The sequence below is a fragment of the Haemorhous mexicanus genome, chromosome 2 (genome assembly GCF_027477595.1).
Source record: "Haemorhous mexicanus isolate bHaeMex1 chromosome 2, bHaeMex1.pri, whole genome shotgun sequence".
Taxonomy (NCBI): Eukaryota; Metazoa; Chordata; class Aves; order Passeriformes; family Fringillidae; genus Haemorhous; species Haemorhous mexicanus.
The window spans coordinates 83737388-83757546 of record NC_082342.1 but is presented as its reverse complement, the minus strand read 5'-3'; the positions used below and the strand labels follow the sequence as shown (position 1 = coordinate 83757546).

The 20159-nt window shown below is 38.7% G+C and overlaps 1 protein-coding gene across 7 annotated transcripts in view; it reads left to right on the top strand.

Moving 5' to 3' along the window:
• Positions 1–20159, top strand: part of TMTC4 (transmembrane O-mannosyltransferase targeting cadherins 4) — a 54269-nt gene that overhangs the window by 18414 nt on the left and 15696 nt on the right. For 6 of the 7 annotated variants that reach the window (XR_009485424.1, XR_009485423.1, XM_059839297.1 and 3 more), the window contains 6 exons: positions 5962–6059; positions 8166–8258; positions 11572–11733; positions 12525–12727; positions 15917–16088; positions 16176–16307. Coding sequence is in view for 5 of the 7 variants with exons in the window: in XM_059839297.1 (XP_059695280.1) it covers positions 5962–6059; positions 8166–8258; positions 11572–11733; positions 12525–12727; positions 15917–16088; positions 16176–16307 (860 nt within the window). In the remaining 2 variants the exon portion in view is untranslated. The remainder of the gene's footprint in view (positions 1–5961; positions 6060–8165; positions 8259–11571; positions 11734–12524; positions 12728–15916; positions 16089–16175; positions 16308–20159) is intronic. The other variant, XM_059839299.1, reaches the window with a different exon arrangement.

The window sequence follows — 20159 nt, the reverse complement described above, 5'->3', positions numbered from 1 at the left end:
TGTGTGCCCTACCGTTCATATTTGAACACATTGGGAGGGAATAGTTGTAAGTGAAGAACCTAACAATTTTATGATTTTAGTTGGCTGAGGAAACACAATGACCTTTTTTCTGGTAGAATTAATGCTAACTTTCACTTCTCCAAGCTGTTGTAATTCAGGGGATAGATGCTTCCTTCATTGTGGCCTCTAGGTAATGAGTTTGAGATGGCTGGATATGTTTAGGAATGACATTTCCTACTGTAATATCATTATTAAGTGAAACACTGAGCTGAACTGCAGTAGTATGTACATGTGGAGATACACAAGGAGATCTTGGGCTTAATTTAATTCTAACAGTGGATTCTTATGCAATCTTTTAAGACTAGATAATTCTTCCCCCTTTGCTTAGCAATTCATGAGCAGGGAACTCTTAGAGCTTGATTAGAAGAATATTTGTAGCAGTTTAGTTCTAAGACATCATCCCCACAGACAAGGCACATTAATGGAATATATGAATGTTTGTGATCCTTTTCATTTAAAAATTAAAACTTCCTGCAGGAGCTCAATATAACTTATTTTGCTTCAACCTTCAGAGGAGTAGATACTTTTACAGATTCAGTTGCTGTGTTTCACCTGAAGATGGTGGCTCCATAAACTGCTCCAAGCTGTCACCTGGCTGTCTCTTAAGTTGTTCAGCTGGGTAGGAAGAAGGAAATGCTGAACGCCTAAGTGTCTGAATTGATAGTATTTGCTTTGGATATTGTTGGTTTGGATATTGTTAGATTTTACAATAAAGCTAAGCTTGGAGGTTTAAATGTAGCATTTTCTTCATGTGCTTCACTTCTAAGGCGTTTGTGTTCATTGGCCTGTGGATTTAGGACACCAGAAAATAAGGTCTCTTGAAATAAGATTAATATTTAAGTCCACTGTCAATGTGTTGCTCGTAAATTTAGGATCAGTCAATTCTACACTATAAAACACTGTGTATGCATCCTCGCCCTAGAAATGCTTGTACTCAAGTCTAGCAGTCTAAATGGAGGAGTTCTCATGGCTTGCTTATGGTTTACATAGGTATTTTATTGAATCCCCTCAACTTTCAGACTTCATGTACTCCTAAAGAGGGACCATCTGAGCAACGCTTTTTGGGTTTGTGTAGAAACACTGTATTTTTTTCCAGCTTAAAAGAAAAATAAGCAAGTACTACTCTATTTCTTTGGCATGCTAACAATTTTGTCCATCTGTTGGAGTGGCGAAATGCCCACTCACAATATGGTGTACCAGTTTCAACCAGGCACAGGTGCCAATGAGAGATCAGTTTCGTTTTCTGACACAAGATTTTTCTGGTGGGAAGCAGCGCCATATTAGGGGAATATGCTTTGTTAGACTGATTACTTCTGTTGCCATGTGTATATCTCATTATAAGCACTTATGCAGTGCTTTACATTTTAACTCACTGTTTAAAAAAAGATAAAATTGAAGGCATTGCTGAATGGTGGTCTTTTGTATCTATTTTGCAGCCGAGTTTACTGAGATTCCTGCAGTTCAGACAGGGGGTGGTGGGGATGAAGGGGTGTTGTGCATGTTGACCCAGGAACAAGCATGAAATAAAATGTTTCTTAATTAAAATTCTTTCTCCTTGAAATTTAATCACTGATGAATTTTGATAATGTTACAATTCTGTCAATAACTGTTGATTTTTTGAGCCTGCAAAAGAAAACAAAGGAACAGAGATTGTGCTTTTCAGGAGATCTTGTTTACAGAACCACAGAGTGTTTGAAGTTGGAGGGGTCTTGAGGTCACCTGGCCTGACTTGCCCACACAGGGTCACCTAGAGCCAATTGTCCAGGAGACTTTACTGCAGGAATTTGCAGTTCCCCTCATTAAACCATATGAGGTTCCTGCCAGCCCATTGCTCTGGCCTTTCTGTATGGCAGCACAACCCTCTGGTCTATCAGCCACTCCCTCCAGCTTGGTGTCCTCAGCAAATGTGCTGAAGGTGCCCTCTGCCCCATCATGCCAGTCATTAATGAAGGTGTTGAATAGGACTGGACCCAGTATTGACCCCTCAGTACACTGGCCTTTGATTAGACTCTGTGCCACTGACCACCACCCTCTGGACAAGCCATTCAGATAGCTTTCAGTCCACCTCACTGTCTGCACATCCAGCCTGTCCAGCAGCAGCTTCTCTGTGAGGATCTAATGGGAGGCTGTGTCAAAGGCTTATTGAAGTCCAGGTCTTTGATGCTCCATATTTGGGACCTTCATTATTTCTCTTTTGCTGTGTGTTTTTATCATCTTTGCAAGTCCATGCTTAGCTTGACTTTGCTGGACAAGCTGAGATATTTCTTGCATCTGAGACTTGGGATGTTCCCACAAAGACAAACTTGTTTATGCACAATTTTGAGTGTGTGCCTATTGAATGACTTCAGTTTCCTTTTATTGGGCTAGACCATTTCTCCAGGCCAGATCGGATGGCCCTCTGAGCAACCTGGTCTGGTGGAAGGTGTCCCTGCCCATGGCAGGGGTTTGGAATCAGATGATCCATAAGGTCCCTTCGAAACCAAGCTATTATATGATTTTGGTTTTTTTCTAGTTTGTCAATGGAATTCTGACTTCTCCTTTGTATGCTTCCTGGCCATTGCAGCCTGGCAGCACTTCTGATCTAATTAAGCATATTTCTTATTGCAGCATCCAAATGCAGTAAGGACAAAGGAAGAATCCAGTACAGAATGTTATCTTTACTTTTTTTCACAGCAAGCTGGTATCTTACTGTAGTTTTCCAGCTGTTATTTACACCCATTCTATAACAACTTCATGCAGCCCTTTTTTTTTTTTGTGGCATATTTCACACTGCTTCCAGTGTTATTCTCATGCCTTTGCAAAGTCAAGGTATAGGATGTTTACAGATTTCCTTTTATCAGGAAGACTTTTTTTTTCCTGTCCAAGTCAAAAGTTATAATTCTATAGAAATGACTAAAATATTTGGCAAATAAATAATCATATTCTTTTATGTTTTAGAATGTCACCTAGAAAATATTTTGTCTAGGTGTAGTGATATTTTTGTAATTTTGACCAGTCAGCTTAGCTTTGTCTCTGTAGTCTATCCTTTTGTATTTTTGTTCAAAAGTAGATATGTAGGTATTGTTTTATTTTATTTGAGATTCCTGGATTCTCATGTATTTTTCATGATTTCTGAGGTAACAGTTGAGGTTACTCTGGATTATACAGGACCTGTTGAGTGACTGTAACCAATCACAATTTAAAACAGATTATCTTCTCTATGAATTCTGTCCTGTAGTTCACTATTTTTGCTTTTGTTCTTCCTCCCTTTCTGCTGATGCTGTACTTGCCATCTGATTGCAACTGCCCTTTTTGGGAAAAAAAAATGAAGGAAAAAGGCACAGAACACTTCTGTTTTCTTGGCATTGTCCATTTTATTTCTCAATGAATTTTGGAATAACTCCTTCCTCACTACTCTTCTTACTAATATGTCTGTGGAATTGTGGGGATTTGTTCTTTCCATACATTACCTTTTCTCATTTTGCAATGTGACCTTTCTGTGTTAGATTTTCTGTATGAATGTGCTGCTTTTACATTTGTCCTTGATGATTCGACCTAGTTCCCTTTTAACTGTTACTCTTATATTTTGAATCATCAAAGCATTTCTGAATTGCCAGCTGGTCTCTTACTATATATATTTCCTACTATCTTTTGTGTTAAGATAATTTGTGTTTGTGTACTGAATACTGCTTCTCTGAGAAGTGCTTAGTTGTCCTGACTCCTTCCCACTAGAGTTTGATTCTGAGAAGAAACCTCTCAATGGAAGAAAGTCTACTTCCATAAACACAGTAAAAGTCCATTAGCTGTCTTCACTATTTTCCTTTTTACACTTACTAAGGATGATTGACGGTCATTTTGTGAACACAGTCAATTACTTTGTCTTCTCGCTTTGCATTCTCTGTGCTAGTTGATTTATACATTAAAAAAAAAAAAAAACCAAAACAACATCAAAAATGCCAAAACAAACAAACTAACAAAAAACCCACCAAAACTGGTTTTCAAGAACTGGCTGAACAATCTTGTACTGCAAAGTCTGAAAAGCTCTTGAAGGGATGTATTAGACAGAATTCTTTCTGTCTTAGCAATACTCATAGAAGGAATGTTGAAGCTCTTTCCTCCATGAGTTACAACCCTCAGCTGTTCTTCTGTATAATTTATGTGGGCTGGAGTTTCCCATTGCATTTTAATTTTTCTACTTCCACTGTCTCTTTAGTCATTATGAATTTTGTTTTTTCTTGCTTTTTTTTTTTTTTTTTGCATTATTCAGATGTGTATGACTTTTTCCTAAAAGAAGACTTCCTTTTATCTTTATAACATTTGCACCTCTAATGTTAAGTTTTACCTCACCTCTGGAGACATAATTTGGAGTGGAGGGAAAAGGATCAAATGCCCTCTACATATTACAACGATGAATCTCAGGCATCTTAGTATTCACTCTGTTGAAGCTTTAGAAGTCTTAGGTAAGAAAAGAGTTTTTTTTAGGTTAGAAGGAACCTCAAAATGTTTTCTTTGACATATTTGTATTAAAAGTTTGGAGCTCTCTGTTAGGAAAGAAGTATCCTGGTTCAAAATGAAAGAGGAGGCCAATGTCGGCAGATCCTTTTCACACCTATGGTTATGATTTGTATCTGACCCCAACAGCATTTGAGGGTGAGGTTTACTGGTTTCCTTGTATCACCAGTGCAGAGTTACAGCTCTGAAGGGTGTTCTGCTGCATTTAATTAGGTAACTTAATCCCTCAAGGTGTCCTCTTCTCATGTACAGTTATAAATTAGGAAGCCCTGTGTACTAGCTTAGGTGTAGGTTTCTCCTTCTGGTGAAATATCCTAATCTTGCCATTTACCCTTTCCACAGACCCTTATTGCAGATCTCTTGAAGCACTGAGGGTCGAACCTGCCCTAGCAGTAGAGAAGAACTGCTCTAGAGATCAAGGAAAGAAAGAAAGGGATTCAGTCAATGAATGCAGAGTTCAACTTTGTTTTTCCACATGCCAAGTCAAAGATTGATTCTTGTGATGCCTGTAGAGCCCCTGTTACTTGAATCAAGAATCTGCCTCTGAATGAGCAGAGTGCTTTCCTCTGTTGCTTGTACCTATGGAGTGGAGGTTGTGACAGATATGTTTTTTATGTGAAGTACCTGTGTATTCTGTGTGTGATAGTACCTTGGCTGAAGTAGGGTTGATTGTTATATTCATCTCAGATATGCCTGCTTGTAGTACCCAAAACTAGCTACATGGTACAGTCTTTAAAGACCTTTTCTTTGAGTAGAAGCTGTAGTGGCTCTTGATCTCTTAACCCCAGAGTTCCTCACGCTGCTGTAAAACTGCTTCCTGAGTGCAAGGACTAACTGCTTCTGCTCAGCTGCTGACATTTTTGAGCTCCATGGCATTCTGTTGCAGTGATAATAAAATGACATGAGGCACTTGCTAAATGCAGCAGCTCTGGAGAAGCAGCTCATTGTGCCTTTGTAGACTAGACTGCAGTTAAAACAGTTTGTGTGTGTGACACTTCATGAGGAACTATTATAAAGAATTTCTTGTTCTTATGGTAGCTTGGAAGAGAGTGTCCAGTAATGACAGAGCTCTAGCTAAGGATGATAAATGTATCTAAATATTGGGAATTAACCTTTGCAGATGACAAATTGCAGAAATAATGTGAAGCTTCTGCCATTCTAATTAATCTGGCTAAAACATCCAGCAAATAGGAACATTTCTAATGTCTCCAAGAACAGAAAATGACTGCAATAAAGCGACAAAGGCCAGCATATTGCAGGAGGTGCCTTATGTTTTTAAGTCTGTGTGTCCAGATCTTGACTGGTAGAAAAGACTGTGATACTAAATGCTGTTTATTTTTTAAATTCTTATTTTAATTTACCTTTAAATGTATAAAATACCTAAAGCTATGGCATTCTTTATTTTAACAGATAAGGAAGGACATACTTTTTCTGTATTCTGGGTGCTGGTGAGTGTTGTCCTAGGTGCAATAGCCATGCTGTGCAAAGAACAAGGAATTACAATACTGGTAAGAGTTCTCTTATTAACTGAATTTTCACCTCAACATCTGTCAGGTATAGTCGCAAAGTCTACAGAAATTAATCTTCACCACAGCTAATGACATGCAGACCTTTATATTCTGTTCAGAAAACTAATTAATATTGATAAAAGGCAGTATTGTCATAGATCTGTTTTAACTGTATCTTTGCCAATCTGTTAGAGTTTTTCACTTTAACTTTTGTAAGCAGGTTGCATATGTTTTTGCCAAGTTTAAAGGTCTTACAGCGTTAGTTTCACTTTTGTTGCCCTTGTTTTTGAATTAAATTCTTGAGATAGCAGGACTACAAACTTCTCATGAAGAGACGTTCAAGGCTCATGAACAAAGATATAATTGGGGGAGAGCATTTTTAAAAGCTCTATTCCCTTGCTTTTGTGAACAGTGCAATTACAATTAGGGCCATTGTTTATGGCCCTAATTATAATTATATTATGGCCTAATTAGCACTTCTAGTACTGCATCTCTTCCTTTTGTCCCTTATTTAATGATCTGTCTGTGGAAACAGATGTAGTTATTGTTCATGTTTATTGTGGTCTGGCTTGTTATAACTTCAGTGAAGACAATGCTGGTTTGGGTGACCAAACTGGCCACCTGAAGTGCTGTATCTGTGATTTTTACCTTTTCTATAGCCATATGTCTTTATTAATAAATCCAGTTTATAGCTTTAGCTGACATAGATAAGCCACAGCGTCAGAAAATTCTTTGCAGCAACGACCCTCTTGTCCTTGCTAGAAGAAAAGGGAAAAGAAATTACAGAAAACTTCTTGATTTGGGACATTTTTTTGGATAGATGTTTGTAGATGTTGTGATGTTTTTCAAAGGTGTCTGTAAGGAAAACATAAGGGATTGTCTTAAAATGTGTCATTTATTCTAGCAGTATGAAGGAACTATCTGAGCTATCAGATGCAGAACTACTGTTGGATTTGGGATTTTATTTGTTTGCTGTTGCACTGCTAGGATGATTATATTTATTGTTGTGCTAAGGGGCACAGGTCAGAGGGATAAAGGGCTAAATCACCTATTAAAAAGATTACTTGGAGGCTGAATGTGATTTTCAGTAGAATTCTTGCCTTCCTATTTCCACCTGAGTGGGCCAAAAGCCTTTGAATTGCCAAGTGGCCTTTCTACATGGAACGAAGCCTCACTCTTTTCTGTCCCTTCCCTTTGACTGTTAGTGAAGGGCTTGTGGCCTCCCAGTGTACCAGCCCTTTGCTTCACCTGGAACGAGTTTTACTGGGGTTTTTTTTTCTATTTAGTCTTTAGAACAGTGAGTTAATTTCTGAAATTATTGGAATATAGGATAAATACTCAAGAGTTACCATGGTGATATGCTGAAACTTTGAAGCAGAAATGCTAAGATGCTAAGGTTTGATTTTGCCGGTAACCTCAGTTGAATGGACACATTTATACACTTTATTTTCCTGCTTGGAGGTAGTTATGTGCAAGTGTAGCCCTGCAAAGCACTGAATATGTTCTAGTTTTATGTGCAGTGGCTGATGTCATGTAGAACTCTTTTTTTTTTTTTTTTTTTTTTTTTTTTTTTTTTTTTTTTTTTCTCCAGCAACTTGCACTGTTTATTGCTGTAATTGCAAGGAAAGCAAGCCTGATACCTCTGTTAAATCTTTCTTAGCCTTTTGTCTGTACTCTTTAAAAAAAGTATTTCTGAAACCTGGAAGTCCAGAGATGCCATACAACAATAATAAGTAGAAGAAAGAAACTCCACCTTACTGATAGATGCCTTAACTTTTGACTGCAGCATTTACACTGCAGAACATTTGGGGAAGAAGATGGAGAGCAGAATTCTGTTGTGACCATGCATATGTTATCTAGCTTGCTGGTGCATAGTATCCCCTGAAGGGTTATTCCATGTAGCAGGAGAACTCCCATTACAGTAAAATGTTATTCTACCAACCTGAGCTGCATTTACCATTCTGCCATCATTACTACCAATGTATCTCTCTAATTGTTTGGAATCAGAATTAAGATGTACAGTAAGTCAATTCAAGATGTATTTAAAAGAAAATATTTGTGGTTAGCTGCTTCATCTTATGCTGGTTTTTTCTCTTGGCTCCTTAGGGTTTGAATGCAGTGTTTGATGCACTGGTGATTAACAAGATAAATCTTTTGGAGCTCATTCGAAAGTTACTGTATAAGGACAAGTCACTGGAGGTGAGTCCTTGGATGTTTTGTTCATTCTTACAGACTTCGTTCATTCTGGCCATTCAGACAGTTATGTCCTAAAAGACAAAGATTCAGCTTCTGGCAGTTTTGTTGAGAATTAGGAAAAAAACCCCAAACCAACCAACCAATCAACCAACCAAAAAAGGTATTGTTAGTCAGCCTAGTAAGGCATCTTTGCAGCAACGTGAGTAGTAATGGGATATTGCTAGAATTGCTTGAATAGTGAAACCCCTTCCACAATTTTCTCAACGATATGTTAAAAATGTTGTATGGAACAGTTGACTGCTTGATGCAACAAGTTCTCCAGGATCAGTAACTATACACCTGAAATGGTACTCGGAGTGGTTTGGTCACAATAAAGAGAGGGAGAGATTTACTCAGATTCTCAATGACATAGTTAGACAAGTACATTAAAAACACGTTCTGTTAACGGGTCCCAGTAGCTTTGTAGTTTAAAAGAACAAGCTAGGTAAGCACTGATAGTTGCTAGGGATTGATTTTTCTGACTTTCATTGATGTCAATTTATCTGGTATTGTCTCAAGTGGAGTCTGGCACCTAGTATTGGCACTGGCATGCAAGCAACAGAAACAATAGGCCTCAGATCAATGATGGATAGCAGCCAAATAGACCTACAGCATACTAGAGCATCACTGCTGTTGAACAGCTAAGAGTCTCATCCAACATTTAACAAGGCAAAAGAATACTCCTTGTACTTTGCTTCAGTCAGTGGTTTCACTGCAGAGGAATCTCACTAATGTTTCTGAGTGGCACGAGTCCTGTGGGGCTTTTAAATTCCTTTGCAAGGAGTGAAATGAGGGGCTGCAGGGGAAATCAGGGGAAGTAGGTTCTCTAGAAATGAAATAATAGATTTGACCAAGAAGGGCTAAGTGAGGACAACAGGAGTGTTTCAGGCAGCAAATAGGAAAGCTGGGGAGTTTTGCTGTATATGGAGACTAATGTCAACTAGAATATGACAAGGGAAGCATCTGGAGCTGTAGGGATGTAAAGCAGAGCTAGTTCAGAATGAAGTGCTGGAAACAAAAGGAAATAAGTAGAACCTCAGGAATAAGTGGCCAGTCAGCCTCACATCAGTGCCTGGTAAGATCACGGAGCAGATCCTCCTGGAGGTTGTGTCAAAACATATGAATCTAGTGGCCTTCTAGAATGGAGAAGAGAAGGCTCCAGGGAGACCACTTCTCTAGGAAGCCTGTTCCAGTGTTTGACCAGTATAAATTCTTCACAGCGAGGCTGGTGAGGCACAGGAACAGCTTACCCAGAGAAGTTGTGGATACCCTATCCCTGGAAGTGTTCTGGGTCAGACTTGACAGGGCTTTGAGCAAACTGATGTAGCAAAAGATATCCATGGCATCCCTTCCAGCCCACACCATTCTATGATTCTAGGAAATGTCAGAGTCAAACCTTTTTGGAGGGTTACTCTTTAAGCATGTAGAGCTCAGAGTGTGGTGCTGTTTAAAAGAAGAACTTTTAAATGGTTCTGTTTCAGTGAAGAAAACATCAGATGTTCCTTTTCCCTCTTTATTCTTTTGGTAGAAGTAATTAATTTTAGCTCCCGTTACCTGCAAAAATCTGTTCTGCCCTTTTCAAGGAAGTGTATCTAAGATTGTTTTGCCTTGTTGAAAGGCAGATCCTAAAAATCTTCAAGTAAGAATATTTTTTTTCCTTCTTGATTGAGGCAGGTTTCAGTTTCATGCCAGATTTCAGTTAGTTCTGAATCAGAGAGGATACAATAACACTTCTTCTACTTTCACATTCAGCCTACTGAGAGATTTTGTGGCAATTGTGAAATCTGGCCTTTAAGAGACTGCATGTACTGTTAAATGAAATGAAGCCCTGGGCTAAGAGATTTTGTTGTTAATCTGTCATAAAGCAGTTATAAATATTCACTGTATGTGGGTTTTTTTCATAGCACAATTTTCTCCAAAAGCTATTTTATAGGAAAACTATTCCTAAATCCTCCCTGTAGTAATTTTGGTTACTGAGATGTCAAGGTTGGAAGCAATCATTTGAGCACAAAGGCTAGCTTATGTAAAATCAAAATTGCAAACTGCTTTATCCTTAGGTATTCAACTAAATATTTTATCATGACTCCATTGTCAATTACAAATACAAAAAAAAAACATCTGCAAATTGTTTTTTAATTTAACTTTTCCATCCTTTTAGAAAATAAGTATCTTCAGCCAGTGCACTGATGTCTATCTTTGTTAAGGAAGCCTAGCTTTTTTTTTTTAACTTCAGACATGGCTGATATTGATATCCTAAACAGCTATGGTGGTCCTTGCTAAAGAGCATATTCCACTAAGAGGTAATCATAATTATTGTGCCATCTTAAAGCTTTGACTGGTGTATTGTTATAGTTACTGATGATTCTGTTTCCAGTCTCCACTGGTGAAGCTTGAAGAATCTCAACAGTGTACACTGGTTTGTTTTTTGGTTTGGGTTTGGTTTGGTTTGGTTTTTCATTTTGTTTTGCTTTGGTTTTTTTTAATGAAAATGATGTGTCCTTGGAGAAAAGTGTTATATGTTCTGGAGAAAAAGATATAAAAGTCTGTCAGATTTACTGTCTACACCATCATTTCTTTATGTTTTATGTGACTCACCTTCTTTACAGCCTGGAGGGTATATTATAAAATGCTTGATGTAAACCAACTGAGTTAATACAGATCAAACACAATTTTATACTTTTTCTGATCTTGGGTCATTTACCCTGAAGTAAGTGATTTGGGTGCCTCTCTGTCATTAGCTTTTTAATCAAGTTTTTGAGTGTGAAAATTTTAATTCATTTTCTGATTCCTCCCAGTTCCTAACTGTGCAGTTTTCTTGGTACATACCTGTAATTTTACCTCTGAAGATACCTAAGTGGACAAATTTTTTCCATGACAAGCAGACAGCTGAAAATAGCTATTTAAAACAAAGTCCCCAAAGTACTCATCCTCCATTTTAGAAAGAAAAGATAAATTAATTTAATATGCTGTATACTAAAGGCTGTATTCTGCTCAAATTCCTGGTCAGAAATTGCCATGTAAAACTATATCAGCTATAGAATTACAGAGGATTTGTAGAAGAGTCTTGAAGTAACAAGTTTTGTTTACTGATTGAGAAGGAATTTAAAATATTTGCAAAAAATACTTTCCCATTAAAATATCAACTCTAATAGCAGAAATACACAGGAATAGCTTTTTCTTTCTGAGATAGAGGTGAAAAGGAGGCAAATGTGTTGGGTAAGAGAACAAGTACTGTTTCTATATGAGGTGGGTTTTTTCCCTTCTTTCTTTCCTGTAGAATGCTGGGCTCTTAAGGAAGGGGCTGCTTTTCAGGATAACTCTTTTGATGTGTGGAGGGGCCGGAATACTTTATATCCGCTGGAGGATTATGGGCACGGGGCCACCAGCTTTCACTGAAGTAGATAACCCAGCTTCATTTGCTGACAGTCTGTTTGTAAGAGTAAGTTACAAAGTTGCTTTTTTTTTGGCCAGCTCAGAACGTTCGTCTTTTGTCAGAAAATTAAGTAGTCTGTGCTTCTATGAAACAATAAAGTGGGCAGTTTTTATGTTTCGAGATATGTGTGACGAGTCACCTTCACTTGTGCTGCTGTGATGATTCTCTGCAATGTTTTTGTTAAATAGTATACCAATGTATATTCTGTGCATTCAATTTAGCCTGCACTGTACACATTGAAGTACTTTTCCATTTACTCCATATTTTTCCTACGCACACAAGAAATTAGCTTTTGCTGATTTCCATCCCTTTTCCACATACTTAGTATGACTTTTCATCTTTCACAACTAAAGAAAATAGCATGAAGTTCTAGTCTGGTGTATTTGGAGTATGTCTTGCTATACACCTCTGGTGGCATTAAGGATCTTTCTGGAGATGGGGAACCAAAGATGAAGACAGTGGATGAGGTCTTTTGATGTTTTCTCCTGTCGTACGAGATTGTTCTTTTTATGTATGAATATTGGTTGGACAGCACAGAATTGCATTTCCCTGCTCTGAACTAGAGAGCCACCTAGCTATGTTTAAAAGAAAATTAAAAATTAGCTTCACAGCTGTAATTACAGCTGTAATTGTAATGGATATGTAAATAGTTGAATTCTAACAGTATACATGGCCTCTTCATTGTGTTACAAGGGGAATGAGGGAAGAGAGATGGACTAAAGTTGCCCCCTTCTCCACCCCTCCCCCCCCCCCAAGTTTACTATCAAATAAATGTTTGTTTTCTCTTTGACTGACAGGCTATAAACTATAATTACTACTATTCACTGAATGCATGGTTGCTGTTGTGTCCCTGGTGGCTGTGTTTTGATTGGTCAATGGGCTGCATACCCCTCATTAAATCCGTCAGCGACTGGAGGATAATTGCACTAGCAGCACTTTGGTTCTGCCTAATTGGTCTGATATGCCAAGCTCTGTGCTCAGAAGACAGCCATAAGAGAAGGTAAGAGACAGTGATGAATTTTAAATGCCTGGCCAACTTGAGTACAGTATTATTTTGTTAAATCCACTACTGATAATTTTAACAATTCAGTGGAACCAGTGTCTAGCAAATGCAGTTCAAATAAATATTTATAGCTGTCATTACAGTTTTATCCCAATTTGGGTCCATCACTGTAGGTCCATCACACCAACTAGTAGGAAACAGAGTTGGAGGAGGAGGCATGGATGGCTGCTTTATTTTTTTTCTCCTGAAATGGTGTTTTGAGATCCTTAACACTGTAGGTGGTAAAAAGTAATATGTGCTCAAAACGCAGTAGGAAACTGTTTGTTGTTGTCCGTACTTCTTTCAAGTCATCATTTCCTTTAATTTCCTCCTCATAATGGAAGAGAAGAGATGTGCTTTGAAAGCAGGTTGAAATACTGGCCATGGTCATACAGTTAAAAAGTAAAATGCTTGACCCATAGTGTGTACTCAGAAAACAGCTTGTACTCTACCCAAAGGAACTAAAAAATTTATTGTAAACTGTTCTTTATCACTAAGGGTTTCTGTTTAACTTTGTAGGCTCTGTTACCATGGATTTTATGTAGACTAAATTTCTCAGTTCCTTAAAATTTTTTAACTGCTCAGTCATAGAATGGTTTGAGTTGGAAGAGACCTTAAAGGTCAGGTAGTTCCAGTCCCCCTGCCACAGGCAGGGACACCTTTCATGAGATCATGTTTCTCAAAGCCCTGTTTATCCTGTCCTTGAACACTTCCAGGAAAGGGGCATTATCACTACATGTCCTTTTGAAAAGCCCATTTCCACCTTTCTCGTTGCCCTCTTTAGGGACTGAAAGGTTGCTAGAAGGTCTCCCCTGGAGGCTTCTCTTCTCCAGGATACACAACTCCACCTCTCTCAGCCTGTCTTCATAGGAGACATGCTGCAGCCCTCTCCTCGTGTTCACCTCTGGATCACTCCAACAGGTCCATGTCCTCTTTATCATGGTGGCCCCAGAGCTGGATGCAGCACTCCAAGCTGGGATTTCACCAGATCATAGTAGCAGGAGCAGGACCTCCTCCCTGGCCCTGCTGGCCATGCTGCTTTGATGCAAGCCAGGATATGGTTGGCTTTCTGCACTGCCAGTGCACATTGCTGGGTCATGTTCAGCTTCTCATCACTGAACTCCCCCAAGTCCTTCTCAGGGCTGCTCTCATGCCATTTTCTGTCCAGCCCATCTTTGTTCTTGGGATTGCCCTGACCCAAGTACCACACCTTGCACCTGGGTTTCATGAGGTTTGCATCAGCCCACCTATCCTATCCAAGTCCCCCTGGATGGCATCTTTTCCCTCCACTGCACAGCTGGGTGTCATGGGCAAACCTGCTGAGGGTGCGCTCAGTCCCACCGTCCGTGTCACCGACAAAGATGTTAAACAGTGCCAGTCCCAATACCAGCCCTTGAGGAACACCACTTGCCACTGGACTCTGGACACTGAGCCATTGACTGCAACTCTTTGCATGCAACCATCTAGCAACTTCCTTAGCCACCAAGAGGTTCAGCTGTCAAATCCAGTTCAGAGATGAGGATGTCATGCAGGACAGTGTCAAATGCTTTGCACAAGTCCAGGTAGATGATATCACTTGCTCTTCCTTTATCCAGCAATACTGTAACTCCATTGTAGAAGGCTATAAAATTTCTCAGGCAGATTTTTCCCTTAGTGAAGCCAGATTGGCTTTCACCAATCATCTCCTTATTTTCCAGGTGCCTTAGCACATTTTCCAGGAGGATCTGCTCCATGATCCTGCCAGGCACGGAGGTGACCTACCGACCTAGTTTCCTGAGTCTGCCTTTTTCCCTCTTTAAAACATGAGGGTTATGTCTCCCCTTTTCTAGTCAGTGGGAACTTCAGCAGACTCTCATGACTTCTCAAGTATGATGGATAGGAGCTCAGCACTATCTTAGCAACTTCATCTATCAGTTCCCTTGGGAGCTGCAAGTGCACTTTACCAGATCCCATGGAGTTGTGTACCTTAGATGTTCTTGAACCTGACCTTTTCCTACAGCAGGCAGTTCTTCATACTCCCAGTCTCTGCCTTTGCCTTATGTGACTTGAGCGGTGCGGTCAGAGCACTTGCTGGTGAAGTCTGAGACAAAAAAGTTTTTGAATACTTCAGCCTTCACCATGTCCTGGGTAGCCAGGCTTCCCAAATGCTTACACATTTTTCACAGTCTTCTTTTTATCACCAACACAGGTAATTCAGAGTTGTGTGTTTGTTCAGAGTGCAAAATCTTATTCTTTTCTTCCTTCTCATCCCTTCAAATGTTAACAGTGCCTTTCTGCTGGTCCCATGCTTATTTGCATAGATAAATCATTTTAGAGAGGGGGTGGAACTGTTGCTGTGAGTGATGTCATACTTTCTAGTAAAAATGCACTCACTAAGCCTTTATTGCTAAATAGGTTTTTAGTAAAAAGTGAAGACAAAATGTATAGTGAAGGCCTAGGACTTGTGGGGATGAGAAAAGGTAGGATGCATCTACCTTACAGAGATTCATTTGTAATAAATTAGAATAGAAAATTACTATGCCTGTGGCCTTTGTAAGAAACACCTGACATGGACCTGAGGGTCTTATTCCCTTATGTCAGCTCTGTAAAAGTGAGGTACCTAGGCTCTTTTGTCTGAGCTCTGTACAGTCCTTAAAGAGCTACCTGCTGAGGACACTAACATTGGTGCCAAAAAAAAAGGAAGACAAACTGCTCTCAAAAATTGTGTGTCTCTTCTGTCTGTAGAAAGATTGTAGATTTCTAGCTTTCAAGTGGTTAACCACAATGGATTCTACTATTGATGTGTTTGTTAGGAGAAAAACCATCCTCTCGGTTAAATGTGCACCTAAGTTTCTTCTTTAACAGTGACTTATGTTTTTGCCCCCATTACTGTCTTACTAGGTCCAAAAATAGACAGGTAGCTTTTACCATTACTTTTCCTGCCTGTGTATTTTAAATAGGAGTTAGGTAATTAATGTGTAATGGGGCTATTTTCTGGCCTGGAAGCCTGAATATTGCTTTTCTGGAAATTATAGCAATGATTTTTAAAGTGCCTCCCTGTCCTATATGTACATCCTTCTACAATGTTTACATGAAGTTTATACGTTAAGTGGAAAAAGTACTTTAGTTAAGATTTGTAGTTAACCTGAGAATGTTTCTTGTTTGCAGAATCCTTACACTGGGACTTGGATTTCTTATTATTCCTTTTCTTCCTGCAAGTAATCTCTTCTTCCGAGTAGGATTTGTTGTTGCAGAGAGAGTCATCTACCTCCCCAGTATTGGATATTGTATTCTCTTTACATATGGATTTAGTCTCTTGAGTAAGCAAGCCAAGAAAAAGGTACCATCAAAATAATCAGTAAAGTTGTTGATGATGAAGCAGTTCAATTGCATGATTTGTTTCTTAACTTGCCTCTCTCTCCTTAAGAAAATTCTTGCTGTGGCAGTACTTGGAATCTTGTTGATAAATGTTATGCGCTGTGCGCTCCGCAGCAGCCAGTGGAGGTCAGAAGAACAGCTTTTTAGGAGTGCGTTGTCTGTGTGCCCTCTGAATGCAAAAGTAAGTCACTCATTGACTTCTAATCTTTATTTTTTTTTTTTTTTTTTAGTGTTTTGAAATGTGGGGTCAAGGAGGTATTATGCATAGTTAATATATTGTGCTACAGTGTTATTCACAGTCTTGCTCAGTTCAGGAATGACATTGACATGTCAGACATCTAAATTACAGTGGCAGCATAGTCAAAATACCAGAAAGTGCAAATTACAACATTGTAATTCAGAACTTGGAGGTGGGAGTGGGGAGGTGAGGGAGAGGGGAGAATGCACTTCAAGAAAGGCATCAAGTCAAATTGGATGTACTGCTAATAAAACCTATTTAGAAGAATTGTGTGTATAATTGCAAGTTATTGCAACAAAAATATCAAAACAAGGTTAGTAAGTTCTAGCAATGTATTCAACTGAAAAATGTCTATGCTGTTTTTAGAATCCTTTCTGTGTACCACCTTCCAGTGGTATATAAAGCCAGCACAGCTGAGGGGCAAAGCAGCATATCATCAGTGCAATTGCAGGATGTGGGAGTAAAATCTTGCTCCCACTTCTGCTTTTTTACAGCAGCTGAGCGGGCTAGACTCTTCAGACATGGGCACTGGGGAAAGCTGCAATTTTCCCTGCAGGCTTAGTGAGGGAACAAGTAAGATGGTGGGGCTGGATAGGATGTTTCGCTGAGCTGAGCAGCAGTGTTCAGCATCAGAGACTGACTCCAGTCTCCAACAGAGGTGACCTCCACAGCAGTCCTTTGACAGCCAAGAGTGTGATCTGTTGGAGCACACCACTGAGCCCTGATGTTGTCTGAATTTTAGTAAAGAGACTCTTTGAAGAGCCTGGGAGTGGGAATGTGCATCTTGTCAATAAAAATACATTGATGTTTTAAACTATTAGATTCCTGTAATCTAGAGTGGTATCTGGAAAATACCAGTCAAGACACAGGGTTTAAAAAGGAACCTGTGAATGCTCAACTTCACAAAGAGAATGATAAACTTAGCATTTACTGGAATACAAATATGCAACAGTGAGCTGTAAAAAACATTTATGGCATTTTTGCAACATGGTGGCATCTTTCAGTAGTCTGAGATTTTAATACATATGAAAGAGCTGTTGTATTTTATTGTGTGGCAGTGGTAGGCAACCATCTTCTTTTTAATGATGACCTCAGTATGTCTTGTCTTCTGGATGACAAGCGCATGCTATAAATGGAGCAAATGCAATCTGTTTTCTTTGTGTGTAACTCCATCCATCTGCCATGGTGAGAGTGCTTTAGACAGATCCACACTCTTTGCCTGTGCTCCAAGCTCCTTGGCCTGCAGCCATGCCTGGCTGGGAAGCTGTGTGGCTGTGCTCCCACAGTACTGGGCTTGAGCCGATAAGCTGTGCACAAGCTACTGAACTAATGCAGCTGGTTTAAAGCCAGGGAATGTACAGGCAAAATGAGCTTGTGTTTGTCAACACTGGGCACTGTAGACATGCTTGAGCTGTATTTCTGCTGGTGACAGCTGGTGCAAGTGGAAAGCATGGAGATGTGAACCGAGAAAGGATTGTAGGCTCACATTGCAATTTTGCTGAAGGATGTAACTTTGAAATCACAATAGTAGGGAACTTTTCTCAGCAGAAACATTAGAGAGTTCATGTATGAGAGCCTATGACTTATTTTCTTTATGAACTCAGCTATATTAATTTAATTTTGACAAAGGTAAATGTAAAAATTTGAACTAGGTTTTGTTGTGATCTTCAGTTGTCTTGAAATTGCAGGCTTCCTTTAAAAATGACTCCACAGGACTTTCTTTCAGTGACCCATTTATTTCAGTGGGAGGCTGGTGCAAACGAAAGAATGGCACACAGATAATAGCTTTTTCTTGTTGTTCTTGGAACATATTAAATATGTGTAATGTGGTCATGCTTTGCTTCCATTATGTATCAGGATCTCAAAATCTCAAATCCTCAGTAGCAGAAGAAGCTGTTCATGTTTTGTTGTACAGCTCCTTTCAATTCCAAATTATCTGTGTGGGAAGTACAGAGTAAACTTACCCTAATTCTAAATAACAAGTTGTAACAGCACTGCCTTGTCTAATTTCAAGACTCATTTCTTTAAACATATCCTTTAGATAAAAACATGGAAACTGCCTTAAATGAGATTGTGTGGCACAGTAGTGAATCTGGTACCTTGACACATCTGGCTCAGGAGGATGACATTTAAGATCAACTTTAATAAATGTTGCCCAGTAACTTTAAAATTTATTGGAAATAATCAGGTACCATAATGAAGCTACAAATATTTTAACCTCTAAAAATGTTCCCAATACAGATTTTTAAATGTTTTAAATATTGTGAAATTTATTCAAATGTTATTTATTTGCAATATTTTAAAATATATAAAATATATATGGTGTATATATATTTATATATATACACATATATATATATATTTATACACACACACATATATATAAAATACATGGTTGGTGGGTAGGTAGGGTTAGGGTTTTTAAGAGAGAGAAACAAGTATGTTACAGATCTTGGTTAAACATGTCCAGGAGCATGTCACACATTTGAACTTGTGTGGCCCTGCACTCAGGTTGATTTCAAAGGCCATGAGACTGAAACAATACACATTTTTAATATGTTTGGCAGTATTTTCCTTAGCTGAACAGGAGGTGCCTCTGTATTTATTTCATTTTCCCTACCACCTTTTTTCATACTGTATGAGGGGAGAAGAAGTTGTTTCTTTTAGCATTTAGTTCCTCTCCTTGGACTAAATGAGAGACCTAAGTCAGAAGGACTGTATCCTAGATTTGTCTTTCTCTCCACTGATGATAAAAGAAGTCCTGACGACTAGAGCAGATGTGGACCCGTGAGATTATGTGAGATTTTGACCCTCTCCTACTGCTGTTCACTATTTATAGACATTGCTGGATTGCTCCTCACCTTCTGAAGCCATTAAGCCATTACACATGGCTTCCTTCAAGTTTAAAGATTATTCCCAAAAATGCTCATCTTGCTGGTTTTGTTTGTTTGGTTGGTTTGTTTTGTTTTGTTTTATGGGGTTTTTTTTCTGTGGAAAATGTTTGCATTGTTGGAAGAACTGAGTTTATTTCTTGTCAGCTTTTAGAAAAGCCATAGCAGTTAAGCATCCAGAGATGGTCTTTATTCCTGGATGACTTCCTCTCATTGATTGTCTAAATAAATAATTGCAGTTACACTGTTACACACATGGGAACTAGCCAGCATTTTTCTTTTCCTGGATTTGAAATAACTGAATTTAAATGACTGTAAATTATTGTGATTTTTTGTACATAATCTCTACATTCTCTTTGCTACTGGCCTTTCTTTAAAGGATAGAAATTAATAAACATAATTTTTGAAAAGCCATTTCAGTAGCAATTTTTATGCAATAATAAGCAAGGAAGTTAAAATACTCCCAACATAATGTTACTAACTACCTGCCTTGACATACCAGAGTAAGTAACTTTGAAATTTATGCTCTATGCAAACTGCAATCATTATAGATACAAGTTTGTCAGAGATCAACTGTGCTAATACTGAAAAGGTACAATAAGTTTGTGAGATTGGTTTCTATACTTTCTTAAAAGGTCCTGTAAAGCCTCTTTGTTAGAGAACAAGATTTAATGCTGCCTGAGGATCTGATCTTTGATCCTTAAGGAAGCTGATCTAGAGGGCATTTCCTTTAGATATTGAGATTTTTTCCTTTATGCTCTATATTAAAAACGGATTATCTTCTGAGGAATTTACCTTAAGTGCTATGGGCTGTGTTTAAATGGGCTGTTTGCAGTATTTTTCCACCATTTTAGATGTCAATTTTTGTGTATACAAGGACAGTCATGCAGAATAATCTTTAGAC